Source organism: Nyctereutes procyonoides, unplaced genomic scaffold (genome assembly GCF_905146905.1).
Source record: "Nyctereutes procyonoides isolate TBG_1078 unplaced genomic scaffold, NYPRO_anot_genome, whole genome shotgun sequence".
Classification (NCBI taxonomy): domain Eukaryota; kingdom Metazoa; phylum Chordata; class Mammalia; order Carnivora; family Canidae; genus Nyctereutes; species Nyctereutes procyonoides.
This window is the reverse complement of record NW_026575146.1, coordinates 37,991,589-38,009,899: the sequence shown is the minus strand read 5'-3', so window position 1 is coordinate 38,009,899 and position 18,311 is coordinate 37,991,589. Positions and strand designations below refer to the sequence as shown.

General features: G+C 50.7%; 1 protein-coding gene across 12 annotated transcripts in view; it reads left to right on the top strand.

Annotated features, from left to right (window-relative positions):
- AOPEP (aminopeptidase O (putative)) overlaps positions 1 to 17,505 on the top strand; it is a 335,041-nt gene extending 317,536 nt beyond the window's left edge. For 4 of the 12 annotated variants that reach the window (XM_055310035.1, XM_055310037.1, XM_055310034.1 and 1 more), the window contains 2 exons: positions 12,372 to 12,458; positions 16,974 to 17,505. In XM_055310035.1, coding sequence (XP_055166010.1) covers positions 12,372 to 12,458; positions 16,974 to 17,309 — 423 coding nt within the window. In that variant the 3' untranslated portion in view covers positions 17,310 to 17,505. The other 8 variants (XM_055310041.1, XM_055310038.1, XR_008662502.1 and 5 more) reach the window with 7 other exon arrangements.
- Positions 17,506 to 18,311: the final 806 nt, after the last annotated feature.

Below are 18,311 nucleotides of genomic sequence, written 5' to 3'. Positions count from 1 at the left end.
ACTGTGTATTATCTCCTTCCTTTAACCTGTCAGGGAGAGAGAAAAGCATAAGTTCCCTGTTAGGAGCTCCCCAGCATCTGGTCACAGAGTTCTTAGTCTAGGGGCAAGGTGAGCTGAGGGGGCGGTGGGGGGAGAACTTGCTCTAAATCACGGTTTCCCAACCTTGTTTGTCACTTCCAACATTTGGGCCAGGGAATCCGCTGTTATGGGGTGGCCTGTGCATTGTAGGAAGGTGAGTATCCATGGCCTTGACCCATGAGAGGCTGTCAGGAGTGCCACCCACCCACCTCCAGCTTGGCAATCAGAAGTGCCTCCACATAGGACCAAATGTCTCCTGAGAGAGAGAGAGTAACACTTGTTTAAGAGCCCCAGCTCTGCAGCGCCCGCTGATTCACAAAAGGCAAGTTTTTCCTCTGATCTAATAAAGTGCCTGACAGTTGGTCACAGCACAGTGTGGAGGAGCTAGAAAGATAGTTAACAATGATTAACGGCTACCCCAAGTCCACTGTACTCTTCAGGCTTCAAAGGATGTAACCTTGGGAGAGGTGAAAACAAAACCCCTCCGGGAAGAAGAAGGAACTTCTAAAGTAGTAGTAGCAAGTAAATCTGAGGAAGCAGATTAGCAAAGAGGTACAAACCTGTTTGACCACTGGAACCCAGAGTAAGCCACACCAGCATGGAAGGTTCCGCTCCGCAAAGGACATGTTCAAGGTTGATTGCAAATGGAAAAACATCCAGCTTTTCAGGTCTTCCCCACATCACTGCCTTTCATCTGGCTCCTGCTGAAGAGCCCTGAAGAGTTCAGGAAGAGTCCTGGAAAACCCACCAAGTGGCCCCTTCCCATGGTGGGCTTCACGTATGTGAAGGGGGCGTGATTTGAATACACTGTTACCAAGAGAACTCATTGTTTGCTTAAGGTCCAGAGGGGATGATCCCAGGAGTGCCCTGGTCTGAGGACTCCGGTGCTCATTTCTGATTTCATTTGGGCCCAAAGCATAGTTTCTGTGAATTGACAGAATTTCATGATTCACAGATCTTGGCACGTAAAAAGGGCAGAGAATAAAAACGTAGCCATGTGTCACGTCTCTAAATCCAAACTGATCCATCGCTGATTCTGCCCATTCCTTTTATTGCTAACACTCCTTCATTCAAGGGAGCCTTCGCCTGCAGAGTCCAGGTCTATTCCTGGTCACACGGAGCACCCCGCCCCTCTTCCCTCCTCTGGTAGCTTATGCGCAGCGCTCCAGCTGCCAAACAAATAAAACACTTCTGTTTTGTTTTCCACACAGAACAGTTTGGAGGAGAAATTAGTTGTCATCTCTTCAGGCTCTGTTGCCACTTCAGGATGCTGAGTTGGTAACATTTATTAAAATGCAGCGTCCGGAGCCCTGTACTTCCTTCTGCTGTGGTCCAGCTCCACGCACTGTCTGCACAGCAAAGCAGCAGATGCTAGGGCCTTGCTGGTGTCATGAGGGCAGCACGGTGCAGGGATGCCTCCTCTTCCTTTCAGGGGCAACGCACACACCCCAGAACCTCCCCAGGTCCTCACCCAGCATTGTCTGGAGGAGGCACCATCCTGGCCCAGAGCCCCACAAAGGCAGTTTGGGGATTAAGTATAAAAAGGGAGCATTGTGGAGAGTCAAAATGATGTGTGGCAATTAGCAAGGTGGTTTTTCAGGGTGAGATAGGAAGTGGGAGTTTCTAGAAACACCTGCCATATCCAGCATTCAGCTGTTTGTCACAGTTTCTTTGCAGGGACGACCAGTCTGTCTTGGTGGCCCTGTGACATGGTTAAGCTCAGGCTGCAAATCAAGAGGTCGAATGCTGTTGAACCCCATAGTTTAGGATGTGAACTATAGTGTGAATTAATACCCATTTTTAAAAAGGCAAGACAGTGCTTTGGGCAGGAGGCACTTCTCTGTCTCTCTGACACAGGGTTGTATAATTCATTTTCTAGAGTTTTGAAAGCTGGACGGAGTGCACATTGAAAAATGAGATTGGGGTAATTTTTTTTTTGTTGCTTTTTAAACCTTGTGCCTTTTATGTGGGAAAGAACAGAGCTCTTCTATAATTATTTAGTTATATTTGTGTATTTTTTCCTTGTATTTGGTTTATGAAACAGTGTTTTAGAACATTTCCTTCCAAGTCTGGAAGGTATCTCTAGGTCTTTCTTGGAGTTTTCTTTCTTTGTTACTGAGTTCAGTGCCCCTGGAGTTTTTCTGGGGCAATCTTACAACAAATAAAGTGTCCTCTGCTACACTATGATAAAGGAATTTTTCAAAAACTGATCTAAAATAGCAGTACATAAAAACTTTCATTTGTCAGATAATATTCCTCTCTTGTTCCTGAGGCCAGGGATTGTGTTTTATTTACCTTGAAATTTTCTTGTGTGTGACGTCTGCTCAAATGCGTGTTAAATGATGAAGATTAAAAAAAAGATAAGCCACTAATGGCATAATGTGCTCATTTTTTCTTAGAAGAACCATTTAAATAAACACTTAAAATCAATTCATAATATTTATAACTTATCTGTAAATAGAAGAAAAAGGAAAAGAACATTCGGTAGAGGGGCTTTTAGCCACAGGTTCAGCCAGACTTGATGAGAAAAGTTCCTACTCTCTTACTGTTCTTTGTTCTTGCCATTTGGCGCCCTGCAGCCTGTGGTACAGAAGCTTTCTATGCCCCGCACCCCTGTCTACAGATTTTCTCAAAAAGATAGAGACGAACACATTTTCTGGGGTTACAAATAACATTGCCTTATTGCTCTTTTGGTAGAGCCCCAAGACCCGCTACATCACATGTCCCTTTTAGCTTTAAAGGGCTCACGAGTGAAATCAGCATGGGGTTTTGTTGGTGCTTCTGGGTTCTGTATACCTCCATCAGGAGTTTACATATTCCCTGTTCTGTTTCTGTGCTGAAGTCCACAGCAAAAAAGCGCACCATTGTCTTTGAACACTGCCATTGTTTCCCCACAGCTGTAAACAGCCATATTCACATGAAAAATGTCCCATAAATACCTAAAGAAGAGGGCTCACTTTTGTCAAAATGCTGTCTTTCCAGATTGCTTTTCTCCCCTCGGGTGCCTTGTCTGCATCCTTTCCCAGCTCTCTAGTTCCGTGGCACACCAGGAGTTGAGAGTTGGGGTCCTCTGGCCTTCAGGCTGTGAAACCCTGTACCACACAGAGAATGCAGGTGCTGCCTGAGGTGTGCGGGGAGCCTTCCCCAGGGCAGATGCTGCAGGGCAGGGGGCAGTGCTCTGTGGATCCCACACCATTCCTGGCAGTGTCCATGCCTCTTAGGTGTGAATGGTTGTGCCGGTACCTGATAGCAAAGAGAAAATTATTGGATTTCAATTGTTTAAAAAATTAAAGAGCTCCCATTTATATGCAAATGGTAACATTCTGTGTGTGTGTTTGTGTGTCAGTGTGTGAAATTTAAAGATCGGCTCAACTTAATGGGGTGGCATCGAGACCGATTTTTTTGAGCTACTTGGTCTGCATGTTGCCACACTGCAGCCTTGAATTGCATGGAGCCATGTTGCATAGACTGAGTGGTCTTGCCCATCTGTGGGTAGAAGCGGCTGACCATGCTGAGTGTGAAAGTCCAGCCAGCTGGAAATGAGAGCCCGGCCTGTCCCCTGGCTCTGCTGTCAGGACACCAGGTAATTTCCTCAAGAACAAACTCTGTAGAACAGCGTCCTTTGCTGAAACAACCTTCCCCAGCTTGACTCTTGGGTTGTTTTTAGCAACAGCTTTAAGAAATAGTTCACATACCATACGATTCACCATTTAAAGTGTACAATTCAGTGGTTTAGTGTATTCACAGAGCTGTGTAGGCAAATGATTGCAGAGCATTATCATCATCCGTCAAACCCCCAGACCCCATAGCCGCCGTTCCCAGCGTGACCACCCCCGCCCTAGTCCTGGCAGGCACCCTCCGCTGTCTAGATTTGCCTGTTCTGGATGTTCATGTACACGGAGCCCTGGATGATATGTAACCTTCAGTGACTGGCTTTTCATTTCGTGTCCTGCTTTCAGGAGTCGCCCGTGTTTCAGCGTAGATCAGCACTTCGTTCCCTTTCCATTGCCAGATATTTTCGATTGGGTGGATTACAGTCGTTACGGACACGGGGCCATTTCCACGTTTCAGCTGCTGGAATAGTGGTTTCATAGGGAGGGTGTTGAGAAGAAATAGGGACTAAAGAGAGGGGGGGGAGAGAGGGCTGAAATTTTCACAGCACATGTCGTATGGCTAGAAATGGGGTGCAGGCACCTCCTCGCTCAGGAGCTGATGTGTTGCCTTCCTTCTGCGCTTGGATGTATGGTCCTTGTCAGGGTTTTCCGCTGCACCATGTTATGTTCTTTCACGGCACTCATCACGAAGGTATTGGTTCCTGGATTCTTCTGAGACCTTCTAATGAACTGTAAGTTCCAGGAGGGCAGGGGCTTGTTTTATTTAGTGCTTTATCCTCAGTCTTTTGGAGGATAACTTTTCTTGAGTCTCCAGTGACTGGAGTAGCAGCTACCAGCATCTGACCTGACAAGGTGATGGGAGTAGGGAAACACCCCCTGGAGGGCCCATGCATTTTGTTGGACTCCGGGAGGCCCTCCAGCCTCGACTCTGCCTCAGAGGACAGTGAGAGAAGGTGCCGGTAGCCCTTCTGAGCTTATCAGAGGAGGTAGCTCATGGCCTTGTTTTCTGCCAAGAGAAAAAAAAAGTCTTTTTTTTTTTTCCAGTAAAGGCTGTGTGTCACATGGTAATGAAAGGAAGAACAGGTGGAATGTGTCATTTCCTAATTACAGACTTACATGTTGGAATGGACTGCCACCCAGGACTTAGTTGTGATGGGAAAGGAAGGAAAATTGTGCCATAGTTCAAGGTGGACCCAACATGGGCTCCCAAGTGCTACTTTTTTGAGGCATGTTTCTCTTAGTAGCATTAATGGTATTAGATGAAAGGGCATGTCCACAAGAGAAGGTAGAAAGGTTAGAACTTGCCCAAGTGAACTCCGTGAGTACGGCTGCCTCTTAGAGCCCTTGACGTTTATCGTCACGTGTATCCTCCCCATCACTCACTGTGGGCATGTCAAATGTGAGGCAGTCCCAAACGATCCCTGTTTTGCATATTGCTACAGCTCTCATTATTTTCGGCTACAGTCGGTTATCACCAGTTGTCCGTAACCAGAACTTTAGGGACTGACTCAGGTGTGGGTAGTAGGAGTCCTGAGAAAGAGCAGAGAGCCTCCGATGCCTGTTTCTTGTCTACCCTGGGTGGAGGGGACCTGCCCACCCGGCTGCATGACTGCAAATGCAGTAACTTATAATTCCTTTTTATTTCAAAAAATAGCATTAAGGTTGCAGCTCTTTGGAGTAAGGAGCAGTGAATATGGGAGAGAGAAGGAGAAGGGCTAGAATCACTGTACGGATGTTGGGATCTTTCGTCTTCTCATGAGGCACCCCAGACCCTGAATAGACCATTACATGTACTCCTAAACAGAGCACTTGTTGGAGATGCTGTCTGTCCTCAGCAAGGGTCTTTGTGCTGCCGGGAGGCCAGATGGGCTTCCCTCACCAGCCATAGAGCCACTTTCAGGCAAAATTAAATAAAATTTCAGACACAAATTGAAAAAGCAGGTTCATTTATTGCAGTGTTAGATTTATTAACTCCCAAAAGCCATGAGCCTTGGTCTTTCTGTTTACAGATATAAAATGGAACTCTAAATGAGGTTTAATGGGCTTCCCAGATCATGTTCCCTAGACAGATTTTTGTTTTCCTTATAACAGTAAATTTTGAAATCAAAAAGACTGAAAAGAAAGAGTACTTCCTGTCACAAATTGGATGGGTGGCATTCTTCAAAGCGTTTTACGGCTTCCAACCGTGCCTTATAATTTCCAAGTAGCTGAAAAGCATTCCGATTCTTTAAAAGTGATGCATTCATTCAGAAACATCTATCAGGCATGTACCATGGGCCAGGCATTGAGGCAGGGCCTGGAGACGCCTGGAAGATGCCTAGCCCCTGTTCTTGCCACACTTGTGTTTTAGTGTAGCTACTATGTACACAGGCAAACAAGGAAATGCATCCCATCCCATGAGCACTGTGGGCTGAGCAGGTGCTGGACATGACTCTTAAAAGTGGCCCATGGGTGTGGGGTGCTCATGGACTTGGGCCGAAGAGGCGAGGTGAGGCCTGTGCACAGAGAAGATCCTGCGCGCAAACTCGGGTGTGCGGGGCTGTAGCAGTGCCATCTCATGTCACAGCGGATACCCCTGTCCCCTCCCCTCTGCTGGCCCCTCACAGCCTGCTTGTTAAAAACCAAAGGCTATTAACACACTTCGGGACTTTCTGGGACGCACTGAGACTTTGATGGAGTTGTAGTCCATTAACAGGAGGGCCCCCGTGTCGCTGTTGCTAAGTGAAGGCATGTGGCCACACACCTAGGAAGCCCAACAGCAGCGAATAGAGAAAAGAAAGAGTGCAAGATAATATATCCCCGTGGAATGCTGCTGTGAAGATCAGAAGCGAATTTGGCTGACTGGCTAGAATTTCATGTTCATGGGGTTGTTCGTTTGGGTGAAGTCACACATTTATGATTTTTAGACATTTGAAGATAAAGCAAGGGAAGCAACTCCGTACAGGAACTACAGGTGCTTTTTCAGGCCTGGACACTGATGTGCACCAAACCAGACCCTGATCCCAGGACTATGGTGAAGGAGCCGTGTGGCCCGTCTCCTCTCTCCATACGATGCTGGTGGCTCAGTGGCCAGGAGGACCAGGTCCCGGGGGGGGGTTAGCAGAGTTTTTAGAGCTGACCTCCTGTTCTGTGTCTGCAGCAGGGTCTGTTCAGCCTTTGTGATTTCATTTATTCAGGCATGAGAATTCTTCTGGGAGACACTAGTTTTCAAACTCGACCTCCGAGGAACCCAGGGCCCCCACAGAGGAGTTTACTGTAACTTAAAGGTGGTTCCTGCCTGACATAGAGGTTTAAACTACTTGAAGAAGAACCACTTTTTCTTTGATTTGTCTTTAGAAGGTTCCAGAGTATGCTTCTACTAAAAGGAGAATTATGTTCCAGAAAGTTTTGGAAACCGCTTTAGAAAATGAATCTATTAGTTAATAAGCAGTCTTATGGGGAGCATTCCCAAAGAAGAATTTTTTATTTCTTTGAAAGAGCTTCATGAAAAACATTAAATTGAAGGAAAAAAAAAAAAAACTTGAGGAAAAGCTACTAAAGAGCCTTGAGAATTATGAAGTATTACTAAACATGGGACCTGAGGTGTAGTGATTCACAGGGGAACTCTGACAACATGGGGAGACTAGGAGGGAGCTGGTTTAGGGGGTCACTCTTCCTAAAGATTGCATTTCCTTGATGTCGGGTCACCCACCCACGAGTGACATCTGTGCTGGGTCCGCCGGCTCAAGAGACAGCTCTGCTTCAGAAGGAATTTAACCCGCAGGAAGAAGAGGACTCCGAGGCCCCACATTCAGGAACATGCTAGGTTTCCTGGCAGGACGGGGCTGAAAGAGGCCTGAGCTGGCTCACAAGGACCTCACAGCTCCGTGTCCTGGGACAGCATGCAGGTAGCTTTGAGGGATGAATGTTTACAAGCACCCCTTCCCCTCACCTCCCTCCAGGACCTGGGTATGGACTTCGGGCCTCAGCAGCAGTCAGCAAAATGTAGCCAGGACGGCCGTGCTCACCCACTCACCCACATACCATCTAGGCTGCTTTGGCAGTTCACTGGCAAATGGGCTGCTTGAAAAGCCAGAAACGCTCACTGTCTGGCCCTTGACAGAATTTCCCAATTCTTGTTCCAGAGTTTGGTAGAAAACATGAAAATTCTCAGGTTGAGAAGAGATTAGGGTGAGGAGTAGGCTTGTTCTTCAGCAGTCTTTCTCTCCTGTTTCCCAGAGATGACAACTAAATGAGGGGGAGCCCCAGCACGTCCTAAAGGAGGTCACGGTCATATCCCAAAGCAGCCCCATTGAGTCGTGGAATGTGTCCCCTTGAGTCTGACACGTGAATTGGGAATACAAATGACACCCATGAGGCAGGTCCCATTTTTTGAAATCGGGAGCAGGCCAGAGGTACTGCAGCTCAGTGAAGCTCTGGGTCATAACGATGGCAGAAATGCTGTGAGGCTGGGCTGAGGCCCCGCTAAGCTGAGCCTTCTGTCTGCACAGGTGGTTTATCCCCAGTGCCCGGCCCCTAGGTGTACTTTCTGAATGACAGGAGAAATGCCACTTCCCCAGGCCTCTTTGCCCCCCACCAGGCACCCCTGCTGCTCTCCGCCTGAGAGCCCAGCCCTGTCTGCCTTCCCTCACAGGCTGCTCTGCCTCACACACCTTCCAGACCACCCTCTTGGCCAGCAGCCATCAGACGATCACCTCGCTCTGTCATTTCACCAATTAACAATGCTTCCTTGAGAGGATACTCCCAAGTTTTTATAAATTCAGTAAATAACAGAACTTCTGAAGTAGAAAAGAAAGCCGGAAGCATGCCACTCCTGCTAAGGTGACAAGCGCTTAGTGTATGGGACTGTTAGTTGCACATACTGTGGTGACCCCAGTCAGTTTCCATAGCAGCCCACGGGAGCCATGCTCTTGTGACCACCGTGGGGAGCTGGGCAAGGTGATGGGGCTGCTGAGTGGCAGACCTGGGTTTCCAGCCTGGGGCCTCAGGCTCTGGGGCTCAGGGCACAATGGGTCATGAATCAGTCGAGTAGATCACCACCGAGCATAAAGAAAAGGACAGAAGATGCCAGAGTGAGGGGAAGGATTCCATGTGTGCGTGTGTATATGTATCACATGCAGGATACCCTTGGATACACAGGTCGCGTGTCCGCCAGGTCTCCTGGGGGCTCAAGCCCATTGCTGCACATACACATGGCACATCTGGAGGAGGCCCTGCTGTGGGTCAGGGGTCCACCAGCCGGGAGCAGATATGTGGATTATTGGAGGATTTTGTTTGTCACCTGAAGTGGGTCTGACATAAATCCGCTTCTGCACACCTACCTTCATTGTTCCCACCTCAGTTCTGAGACTTGCCCATCTGCACTCAACCCCAGAGATCCCTTTTGTTCATGGACGCTTTGGAAACCTGGAAACTTCTGGGTACCCAGCATAGCATTGAGGGGGGCGGGGTGGTTGATGGTAGGCCTGCTTGTCCCAGGCTGACAGGGCAGCAGGGGCAATGCAGGTGTGTTCTCGGGAGCAAGGCCTCAGGTGCCCTGCCCCATGCTCTGCCACAGTGGCCAGAGGGACAGTGGGCCCTCGGGGTCCCTGGGCCTCTGCTCTTCACCCTCGGGGCAGCTCTGCCTCTCTTGCCTCAGAGACACTCATCCTTTTCTCCTCCTCTCCCGCCCTCCCCACTGCCCCACCCCTTCTCTGGCTGGCCAGCCACATTGATGGGATTCAGAAGTAGGATGGTGGGTGACTTGGGGCTCTCAGGTGATGCTCGGCGCGAGTTTGGAGTGATGTGAATTTGAGTCCTAGGTCAAAAGGTCATTAAATGTTTTCAACTCTACTGACATAACTAAAGTACAATAAAATGTGGATCTTTAAGGTGGGATTTGAGGGATCCCTGGGTGGCGCAGCGGTTTGGCGCCTGCCTTTGGCCCAGGGCGCGATCCTGGAGACTCGGGATCGAATCCCACGTCGGGCTCCTGGTGCATGGAGCCTGCTTCTCCCTCTGCCTGTGTCTCTGCCTCTCTCTCTCTCTCTCTCTGTATGACTATCGTAAATAAAAAAATAAAATATTTCTGAAAAAAAAAAAAAGGTGGGATTTGATAAGCGTTGGTCTGTGTGTGGGCCTAAAACACTGAAGCTCAGGGAGCAGAATCGGAGCCACAGAGGCTGCAGACAGGAGAGCCGGGCATTGTGCTGTTGTATGTGCACGTGGTGTCTGGTTGTCATGTCACTGAGGAAGTTAAAAGACAGTGGGACCACTACTCTGTTATTTAGGGAATAAGGACGAGCAGATCTTTGAAACAGACAGCCCTGTCCTCAGAGGCCTGCCCCACATTCTCTGGCTCCAGCTCCCATGGGGGAAGGAACGTGATACAAGTCTGTGGCGGCCTCTGTCGAGGATGATTCAGGTTTCTCTGTGATCTATAGAGGGAATATTCTGTCCATGCCCACTTCGGAAATATTGCCGGAAAAATTGAGTGTCATTTTGCTGCCAGCTTTTCAGGAGTACCCTCATCATGTGTGGTGACAAGTGGCCATGCAGAGTGGGTCCTGGATTTCGGAGATCAAAAATGAGAGTTTTCTTTGCGAGAGAAATAGGGAGAGAGAGAAAAGCTATTTGCGTGAACAAGAAGCATCTGTTGAGCCCGCAGCATCACACAGCACCCCAGTGAAGTCTTTTAAACATTGTGTCACCGAAATATTGAAATGCACTGAGCTTTAATGTAAAGAAAAGACTTGTTGTTTTTTCTCCTCCTCCAGGGGAGGAGACGCTGGGCTGTGCTTCCTGGATGCCACATTGGCCTTCAGGGGTCAGAAGACTAGATCTCTTACTAATTGTGACAATAAACTGTTCTTAACAGAAAGAGAAGTGGAAGTGCTGATGGCATGTTGGTGTCAAAGGGCCCTTTACATGGGCCTCCTGGGCCTTCACCCAGTTGTGGCGGGACCACCTGCTTCCTGCCTGCCTGAGGCCTTACTCTGCTGTGAAGTAGGCCCTCATGTAGGCCTTGTTATTCCTGTGTGTGAGGATCAGGAAGAGGGGAGCATTGTGGTGTGCAGGTGCCAGAAGGGGTGCTCTTCTCTCAGAACCCCAGGTGGGCACGGAACCATAGTCCATCCCACAGGGCGGACCTCCCCCCCCCCCCTTGACCTTGCCGAGCTGGCCCCCGTTTTAGGCAAACTCACAGGTGGTGTCTGAGGTGTTTAGGTTACCATGACTGGGAGACAACAGCGAAGGGGCATTCAGGGGCTGGTTGGGTGCTTTCCAGGGCTTGGGAGCTGGGGTCTGGTAGGTCTGGTGGGCCTGGTGGCTTCTGATTGGTGTAGTATGACGAGCTGGCTTCTCAGAGCTCTATTCACTCATCCTTTCTGTGAGAATATTTTAGGGGCTGCCCTTTCCCTTTTATGGTCTGTTCATTTCAGTTGGCTTTGTAGGAAAGAACATTCTGTGGAAGAGGGAAAGATTGCCAAGACCCGTCCAGTCCAGCCTCTTCCTGTTTGTTGTGATGCTCAGAGGCAATTAGCTCATTTCCATGGGCCTCTGGAATTCCTTCGTGGATATAACGTGTGTTGGCATCCTGTCCTTGGAAGTTCAAAGGGCTTGTTGCCCACAACAGAGGGCAGCGTCACCAGCACCCCTGAGGGAGTGTGCTGTGGCCCAGGGGAGGGATGCTTCCCAGAAGAGTCGTTTCTTCATTTCTGCTTGTTTGTGTGTAAATCTATTTATAGTAGATGAAAGGACAGATCCAGCCAGCAGTGGGTAATAATGATACAGTTTACGGGGCCTTAGCCAAAATGTTGACATTGCTTATATTATCCTGTTGCCACAAATGGGATGCAAAGTCTCCCTCTTTGAAAGGCAATAAAAACAGGGAAGGAAGGAAGCTTTTGAGGTGCTTGTAATCACTTCCATGTAGGGCTGGTGCTGAGCCAGTAGGGGAACAGAAAGTTTAGACTGCTCACTGGGTACAGTTGACAGGGCTTTGGGGCAGTAGGTGGGCCTGCGACTGAAATCCAAACACCAAATTCGGGTTGACTCTCCACCTAAAGAATGTGCTAGAAGTGCCAGCAGAGATAGTTAGTGCTGGAACCAGACCCACATTGTCGAAGGGGCTGGGGTCCCTGGCAGATTCCTTCTGGTAAACCTTGAGTCAAGTGGATCTGGGCTGAACGGCCCCCACAGTCGGCTCAGCTATTTGCAGCAGGCTGCTTAGACCTGTGGCGCACGGCGGCGGGGGCCTGCTCCCCTTCCTGGTTTTTTCGGGAATATAGACAACTGTGTCACTGTCTTGTTCCAGTCAACAGCATTGAACCATATTGGTCATTGCTGGAAATTAGGCAGTTGTGGTTTTAAAGGGAACCTGCATGGACCGCGTACTGCAGGGGTTGTGTGCTTCATGGCCCAGGTAGGTTTTGCGTTGATCTGGTACCTTGCAAAATTGTGTTTATGTTTAAAAACATCAAAACACCCGAGACAGGTCCTTTCTTTCCCCAAAGTTGACGGACAGCCTTCCAGTTAGGACCATGGTTCCTTTCCTTGTAAAAGAAATGAAAGTAAAAACTTACATGTCAGGGACATTAATGTGGTTGAGAGAGTGACTTTTGCTACCACAGATTCTGTCCCTAAGACAGGCTGAAGAAACCCACAATTTGTTGCTTACTGGATTCTCTCTCCTTCCTGAAGGTTCGCCATCGGTGGTGTGAACTCATTGTTAAGCACAAATACACCAAAGCGTACAAAGATGTGGAGAGATTCCTCCAGGAGGATCAGGTGAGTTCCATTTTTGGGAGTTGGGGTCTTTCAGTGCTGCCCTCTCACTGCTCAGTGGACTTGGTAACACAGGGACCCAGGTAGTTAACTTCTTCACAACAAGTTATTTAAACATTTAGAAGGAGGTAGGAGCTGACGTGACACACGTTGGACTCGTGTTCCCCCTCTGTGTCCATTTATGACATGAATCATACCCTTAACAGCTGCTGAGGTTGGACCAGGCTGTGGACCAGTCACCACCACATGACGCACACAGACCTCACACAGCATTGCCAGGTCTCGGGTCAGGTGGTGGCTTAGCTGTCACAGTGTGTGTCCGTGTCTTCAGTGGCCCTACTGTAATGTGTGGAGGGTAGACTGGTTGGGTGAGCCCCGACTAGTCAGGACAGACTGGTCTGTACCTGCACCAGCCACACCAGCTTCAAGTGTCCTTCCTCTGAGAACTTTCCTCACTCTTCACGGGGGGGGCGGGGCGCGGCGCAGGGGGAGGCAGTCACCTTCCCAGGAGCCCGCAGGAAGCACGGACATGCACAAACGTGCATGGGGATGCCCTCCTTGCCCCTGTGCCCCACCTACACCTCCTCATGGCTGCATGGGCCATGGGCCATGGACTCTGTCAGCTGCTGGAAGGTGGCCTGCAGCTTGTTGCCATTAGCGTGACCATTGTGTGCTGCCAAGCAAGCCCTGTGCCAGGCACTGTGGGCTGATGGGATGGAGCTGCGGGTGGGGTGGGGCAAACAAAGGGACTTTTGAGAGGGCCTGAGGATGGGGGGCAGCCATTGAGGGAGGGCTCGTTCTTCTCACAAAGAGAAACTACATGACTTTGTAGCAGAAGAAATGTCACATTTGCACAGTTGGAGCAGAGGTGTTTGGAAACACAGACAGGAACAAAATGTAAAAGCAATTTAAAAGTTTCTTCTGAAAACCAAAAGTAACTGCTTTTTAGAACCAAGAGCTTTGCTAAGAAGGATCACCGTAACTCAGCTTTTTCAGGGGAGGGTTTTTGAGCCCCAGACTAGGAAGTTTTTATCTTGTGCTCTCTTCAAGATCTTCCTTTTAATTTGCTCCAGCAGCATGTAATCCCTGGCATAACTCTCCTTGAAACAAGAGAAAAGGCAGAACCAAAGGGGCCTTTTGGTCTCCCCAGAACATAATTGGCTATTTTAAAACTTTAGGAAAAATGCAGAGGTGTGTCTGTGTAGCATTGTTTTTGAAACTGCAGCGATGGTGGTTGCTGCCGGGGTGGGAGGCTGCTAAGGGGCCCGAAGCAGCGGCACCTTTTCCCAGGGGCTCGAGGACTCTTCCTGCCGGGGTGCCACGGACATGCTGGTGTCCCAGCACACTGCCCTGGGAGGCTGTTCTGCAACTGTTGACACGCACACTGTGCCTCCGGAGCTACTTTCAGCCACGCATGTTGCTGTGGCAGGTATCGTGGGGACCTGCCTGCCCGTCACCCCTGGAGAATCAGTTGGATCACCAGGGCTCTGTGGGTGGGATGGCTGGCTGAGAGTTCCGTGTGGTTTAGTGTGAATGAGAGAGAAGGGACTTTAAGCTGGGGGTTTCTGAAGTACAGCTAGTCACCTGTCTTTTCTAGGGTCTTTGTAATCTCCAGACGGCAAGATTGTGTGTAGGCAGCACATGTGTCCACATGGATGCATCATTTCCTTTCTTCCCTGCTCTGCCTCTGTGCCCCGCAGGCCATGGGCATATACCTGTACGGGGAGCTGATGGTGAGCGAGGATGCCAGGCAGCAGCAGGTTGCCCGCCGGTGCTTTGAGCTGACCAAGGAGCAGATGGATAGATCCTCAGCCCAGGTGGTGGCCGAGATGCTGTTCTGAAGAGGTGATTCTCTGCCTTCCCTGTCTCTGCCACCCGTTGCTAACCGGAGATTTCTCAGAGAAGCCACAAGAGCCAACAGCGAGGTGCTTGGTGGCTGGTGGCCCAGGAGTGCAGCCTGACCAGACGGGCCCTGCAAGCAGAGGCTGCGCACCCCAGAGCAGAGCTCCCCTTGGCACTGTTCAGGCCACCTAGGGTTTTGTTACTTGGGAAAAACACGGGTCAGAATTTGGAGTAGGTTTAGACAGTGGGCTGGGGAGGCTGGAGGACCTGCCAGAGGGCTCATGCAGGAGCAGCACATTGCCGGGTTACCCCAGACCCTGAGCTCCATGCAGATGTGTGTGTACGTCGGTGGCCCCTGGCTGCCCATCTGCAGAGGACCTGAGAGGCCCAACTGGAAGGCTGGTGGAAGGGCCTTGGCCAACGTGCGCCACGTGCTCCAATGCAATGCTGTGCCCGGCTGCTTCCTCACCTCAAGTTGGAGTAGAATTTCTCCCTGGTCTACACTGGAGTGGGGGCCTTAAAGTATTTAAACTGCTTCCTATTAACTGTGCTTGGAGTTGGCCGGTTAGCTGTACATCCTAGCAGTTCATGTGTAACTGGGTGTCTACGTTTTAGACGTCACATCCCAGTGTGACAGGAAGCGTTAGGTAGAGTGGAGGGGTTGTGAGGCATTCCTGCAAAGGCCACCACGGCTTCTGTCATCTTCTCAGTTGTTCCCCAGGCTTATGACATAATAGGGCCTAATTTTCTATCTTTTTAACTGTCACATCAAATCTCAAGCATTTTTCATGTTTTACAGAATTCTTAATGGTTATTTAATATTTTATGTGGATGTTCTTAACCGGTCGTCAGACTTTCAGCATGCTTCTGATGTTTTGCGGTTAACAAAACCATTTCTAACATATTTAGGTATATTTATTTGAAAGGACTCTTGATACTAAGGAGAAAAAAGGGTTTTCTAAAGTGTGATCCTGTTCTTGCAGAAGAGTCCAGGAACTGTGCAACTGGTGGTGGGGGGGGGGGGGTCACGGCGAGCTCCATGGCTCTCACTTCTCCGTCATGAGTTTTCAGGGTAGACCTGGTCACAGGTCTGCTCCCTTCTTGGAACTCTTCCTTCCTGTCCCTGTCCCTTGGGGATGAACGCAGGGCCATGTGCATGCCCTACCCCATAGCCCCTTCCCTGTGACGGTGGCACTTCAATGGAGGTTGCCCTGACCCCACACACTGAGAACCCAGCCCCGCCAGGGTGGAGGCAGCTGTTGGTTGTACTTTTCATTTCATGTTCCAAAGCTGCATGGGTGAGTGTGGTCACCTCTGAGTCCTGCTGTAGGCTAGGCCTCTAGGACTCCAGGTAAAACACGCAACACGCCGAAGTCAAGGCCACGTGGTAGCTAGTGGGCAGACGGCAGCACCCGGCGTGTGCAGAAGGCAGCGTGTGCGGTGTGGGCTGTGAGCAGGCGCGGCACTGCTCCGAGTGCTCTGGCTGCTTGGGTTCCTGGCATGCTGATTTGTGACTTAAGATTAAAATCACATTGCCAGGGATTACCACGCATCCATGACCTGGGCTGCTCCTCCAGAAGCCGTAGTTCTCTCTCTCTGCAGTTCGGAGAACAGATGCATCTTGTAGCTCTTCTCCAGAAACAGAAGAAGCAACAGCCGTGGAAGATGCTCGGCGGCCCATTCCTTATGCCCAACCGACGACCTCTCTGCCGAGGTGCAGAGCTTAGCTGATTGGTGAACAGTGACTGGTTTCCGCTTTGTTCACAGTGGCTAAGTTCTGCACCTGAAGAGAAGGTGAGATGGGGACAGTTAAATTGGAGCTGCTGGGGCACAGGCCGCCGCTGAGTGGTCCACTCCGTGCCGGGTGTGGTTCTGGAGGATGCGAGACCCACTCGGCTCCAAGGATGCGCTGTCTCCTGTCGTGGATGCGCGAGGGTACCCAAAGTCTGCGGAAGGATAAATCCACTAATTAGCCATCTGTCTGAAAGGTCAAATGTATTGAAAGCTGCAAAAGTTATTCTTCTCTAAAAACTAAAGCCAAATGCATCACCCAAAAATCAAGTTAAAAAGATGTGAGCTGTTAGTTGCATGTGAGTAGGGCCGGTGCCTTCCAACCCCGTTGCGGTTTCGGGAGCGCGGTAACCTGTCTCTTGTGTTCGCAGCCCCAGCGAGTTGCGCCGAGCTCCCAGCGGGGGCACTGCTGCCCGGGCTGATTGGACCCGCCCTCCGGTGCCTACTGAGCTGATATCAGTTCTCATTGTACACACTGGCTCAGTTCAGCAGGAACAGGAGTCGAGCCCTCGAGCAAAAAGCCTTCCCCGTCTGTAAGTGCCCAGAGGCTCCAGAGCTGGGACCGCGCCCCCGTGAAGATGGCGCTCCTTGGTGTGTGGCTGGTGTGGATGCTGCCGCAGGCCAGGCGCTTTGCTGACTCGCAGGGGACAAGCCTCACGCGCAAAGGCAGGCCACGGTTGGCGCTGCCCCGGCCGCAGGCCGCACGCCCCTCAGCAGAGCGGGGCTCAGGCTGTGGGAGCAGGTGGAGCAGAGGGGGCCGGGAGCCCCAGCGTCGGGGTCCTGAGGTGCAGGCGGCTCTGCTGTCCTTCCACACAGAGGCACGGATTTACTAGAATTCCTCTGTCGTTCCCAGGCGGTAACTTTTATTGCTGTTTCCTTTTGCAGGAAAGGTCACAGCGAGATTCTTTTCCATGCATGTGCACCCAGCCCTGGTGGGACCGGGGCCGCGTAGATGCTGGACGTCAGAGGAAGGGCACTGGGGCTGCTGAAGCCAGCAGCGTTCACGCCACAGTGCTTCTCTTCCCGAGGCTGCCATCCCCGGGGCTCATGGAGCGCGTGGTGCCTTTGTGCCGCCCGGGGCTCACTGTCTCAGGACACGGAGTCCGAATTGGATCTCCTTCGTGGGGTGAGGGCACTTCTGTCACAGGTGATGAAAGCCGTCTGAGATACATCGGAAAAGCTGCTGTACACTTTGCATATGGCTGCTCTGGGTATTTCTAGAATCCCAGGGAGCCCCAGAGCTTGTATCCTGGTACCATGGACACCATCTGATATGCTTCTCTAGATCATTCCAGAAAGATTCTGCAGGACTGTGTTGATTGATAGGTCTGTTTAGATTTTTCCAAAACGTTAATATGCCCTCGTTAAAGGGGCAGGGTAAGAATCCAAGATGTATTAATAAAACAATGGATCACTATTTTTGTCTGTGTGTGTGTGTGTGTGTGTGTGTGTGTGTGTGTGTGTGTGTGTGTCTTTAAGACTTTAGTTATTCATGAGACAGAGACATAGGCAGAGGGAGAAGCAGGCTCCATGCAGGGAGCCAGATGCCGGACTTTAGGATCAGGCCCCGGGCCAAAGACGTTGCTAAACCACCAAGCCACCTTGGCTACCCCTCCTGTGTGCTTAATGTAATTGTTTCAAAAAGGAAACCGGAGTTACCCAAGGGGTATGGTCTCTGCCGGCTGCTACTGTCCTCTCTCCTGCCTCTCTCCTCATGACTTCCCAGGTGGTGCCCCTCAGGTAGCAGGGTGGGGCCGTAAGGTGCTGTGACCTTCCCTGGCATGCACGTGCACGGACGCGTGCACACACCAAGCTGTCCAGCGCTGTGTGGAGGGAGGATGCTGTGAAACCACCAGACCACGGTGGTCCATGCGGTCCGGCGATCACGCCACGGGCTGCTCTGAAGGGCGGCCTTGAGCCCGGTCTGGCCGCGTGCGCCCCACTGCGCCCAGCCCGTGGGAGGAAGTGTGGCATCAACACACTTCTGCGTGGGAAACTCCTGGTCTTCGGAATTCTTCCGTGGGAGCTTGTCCTCCAGGTGTCCTCTTCGCGCTCCCTGTGCGTGGCCTGTGATCACACGGGCTTGTTTACCCCGCGGTTCCAGAACCCGTCTAACCTTTGAAGAGATACAAGAGCACTGCTTCCCGTGCAGACTTGGAATAATGGTCTGGGTGAGCGCACTGGGCTGCCAGGTGGGGCAGGAAGGGCTCTGGGGCCCAGCTG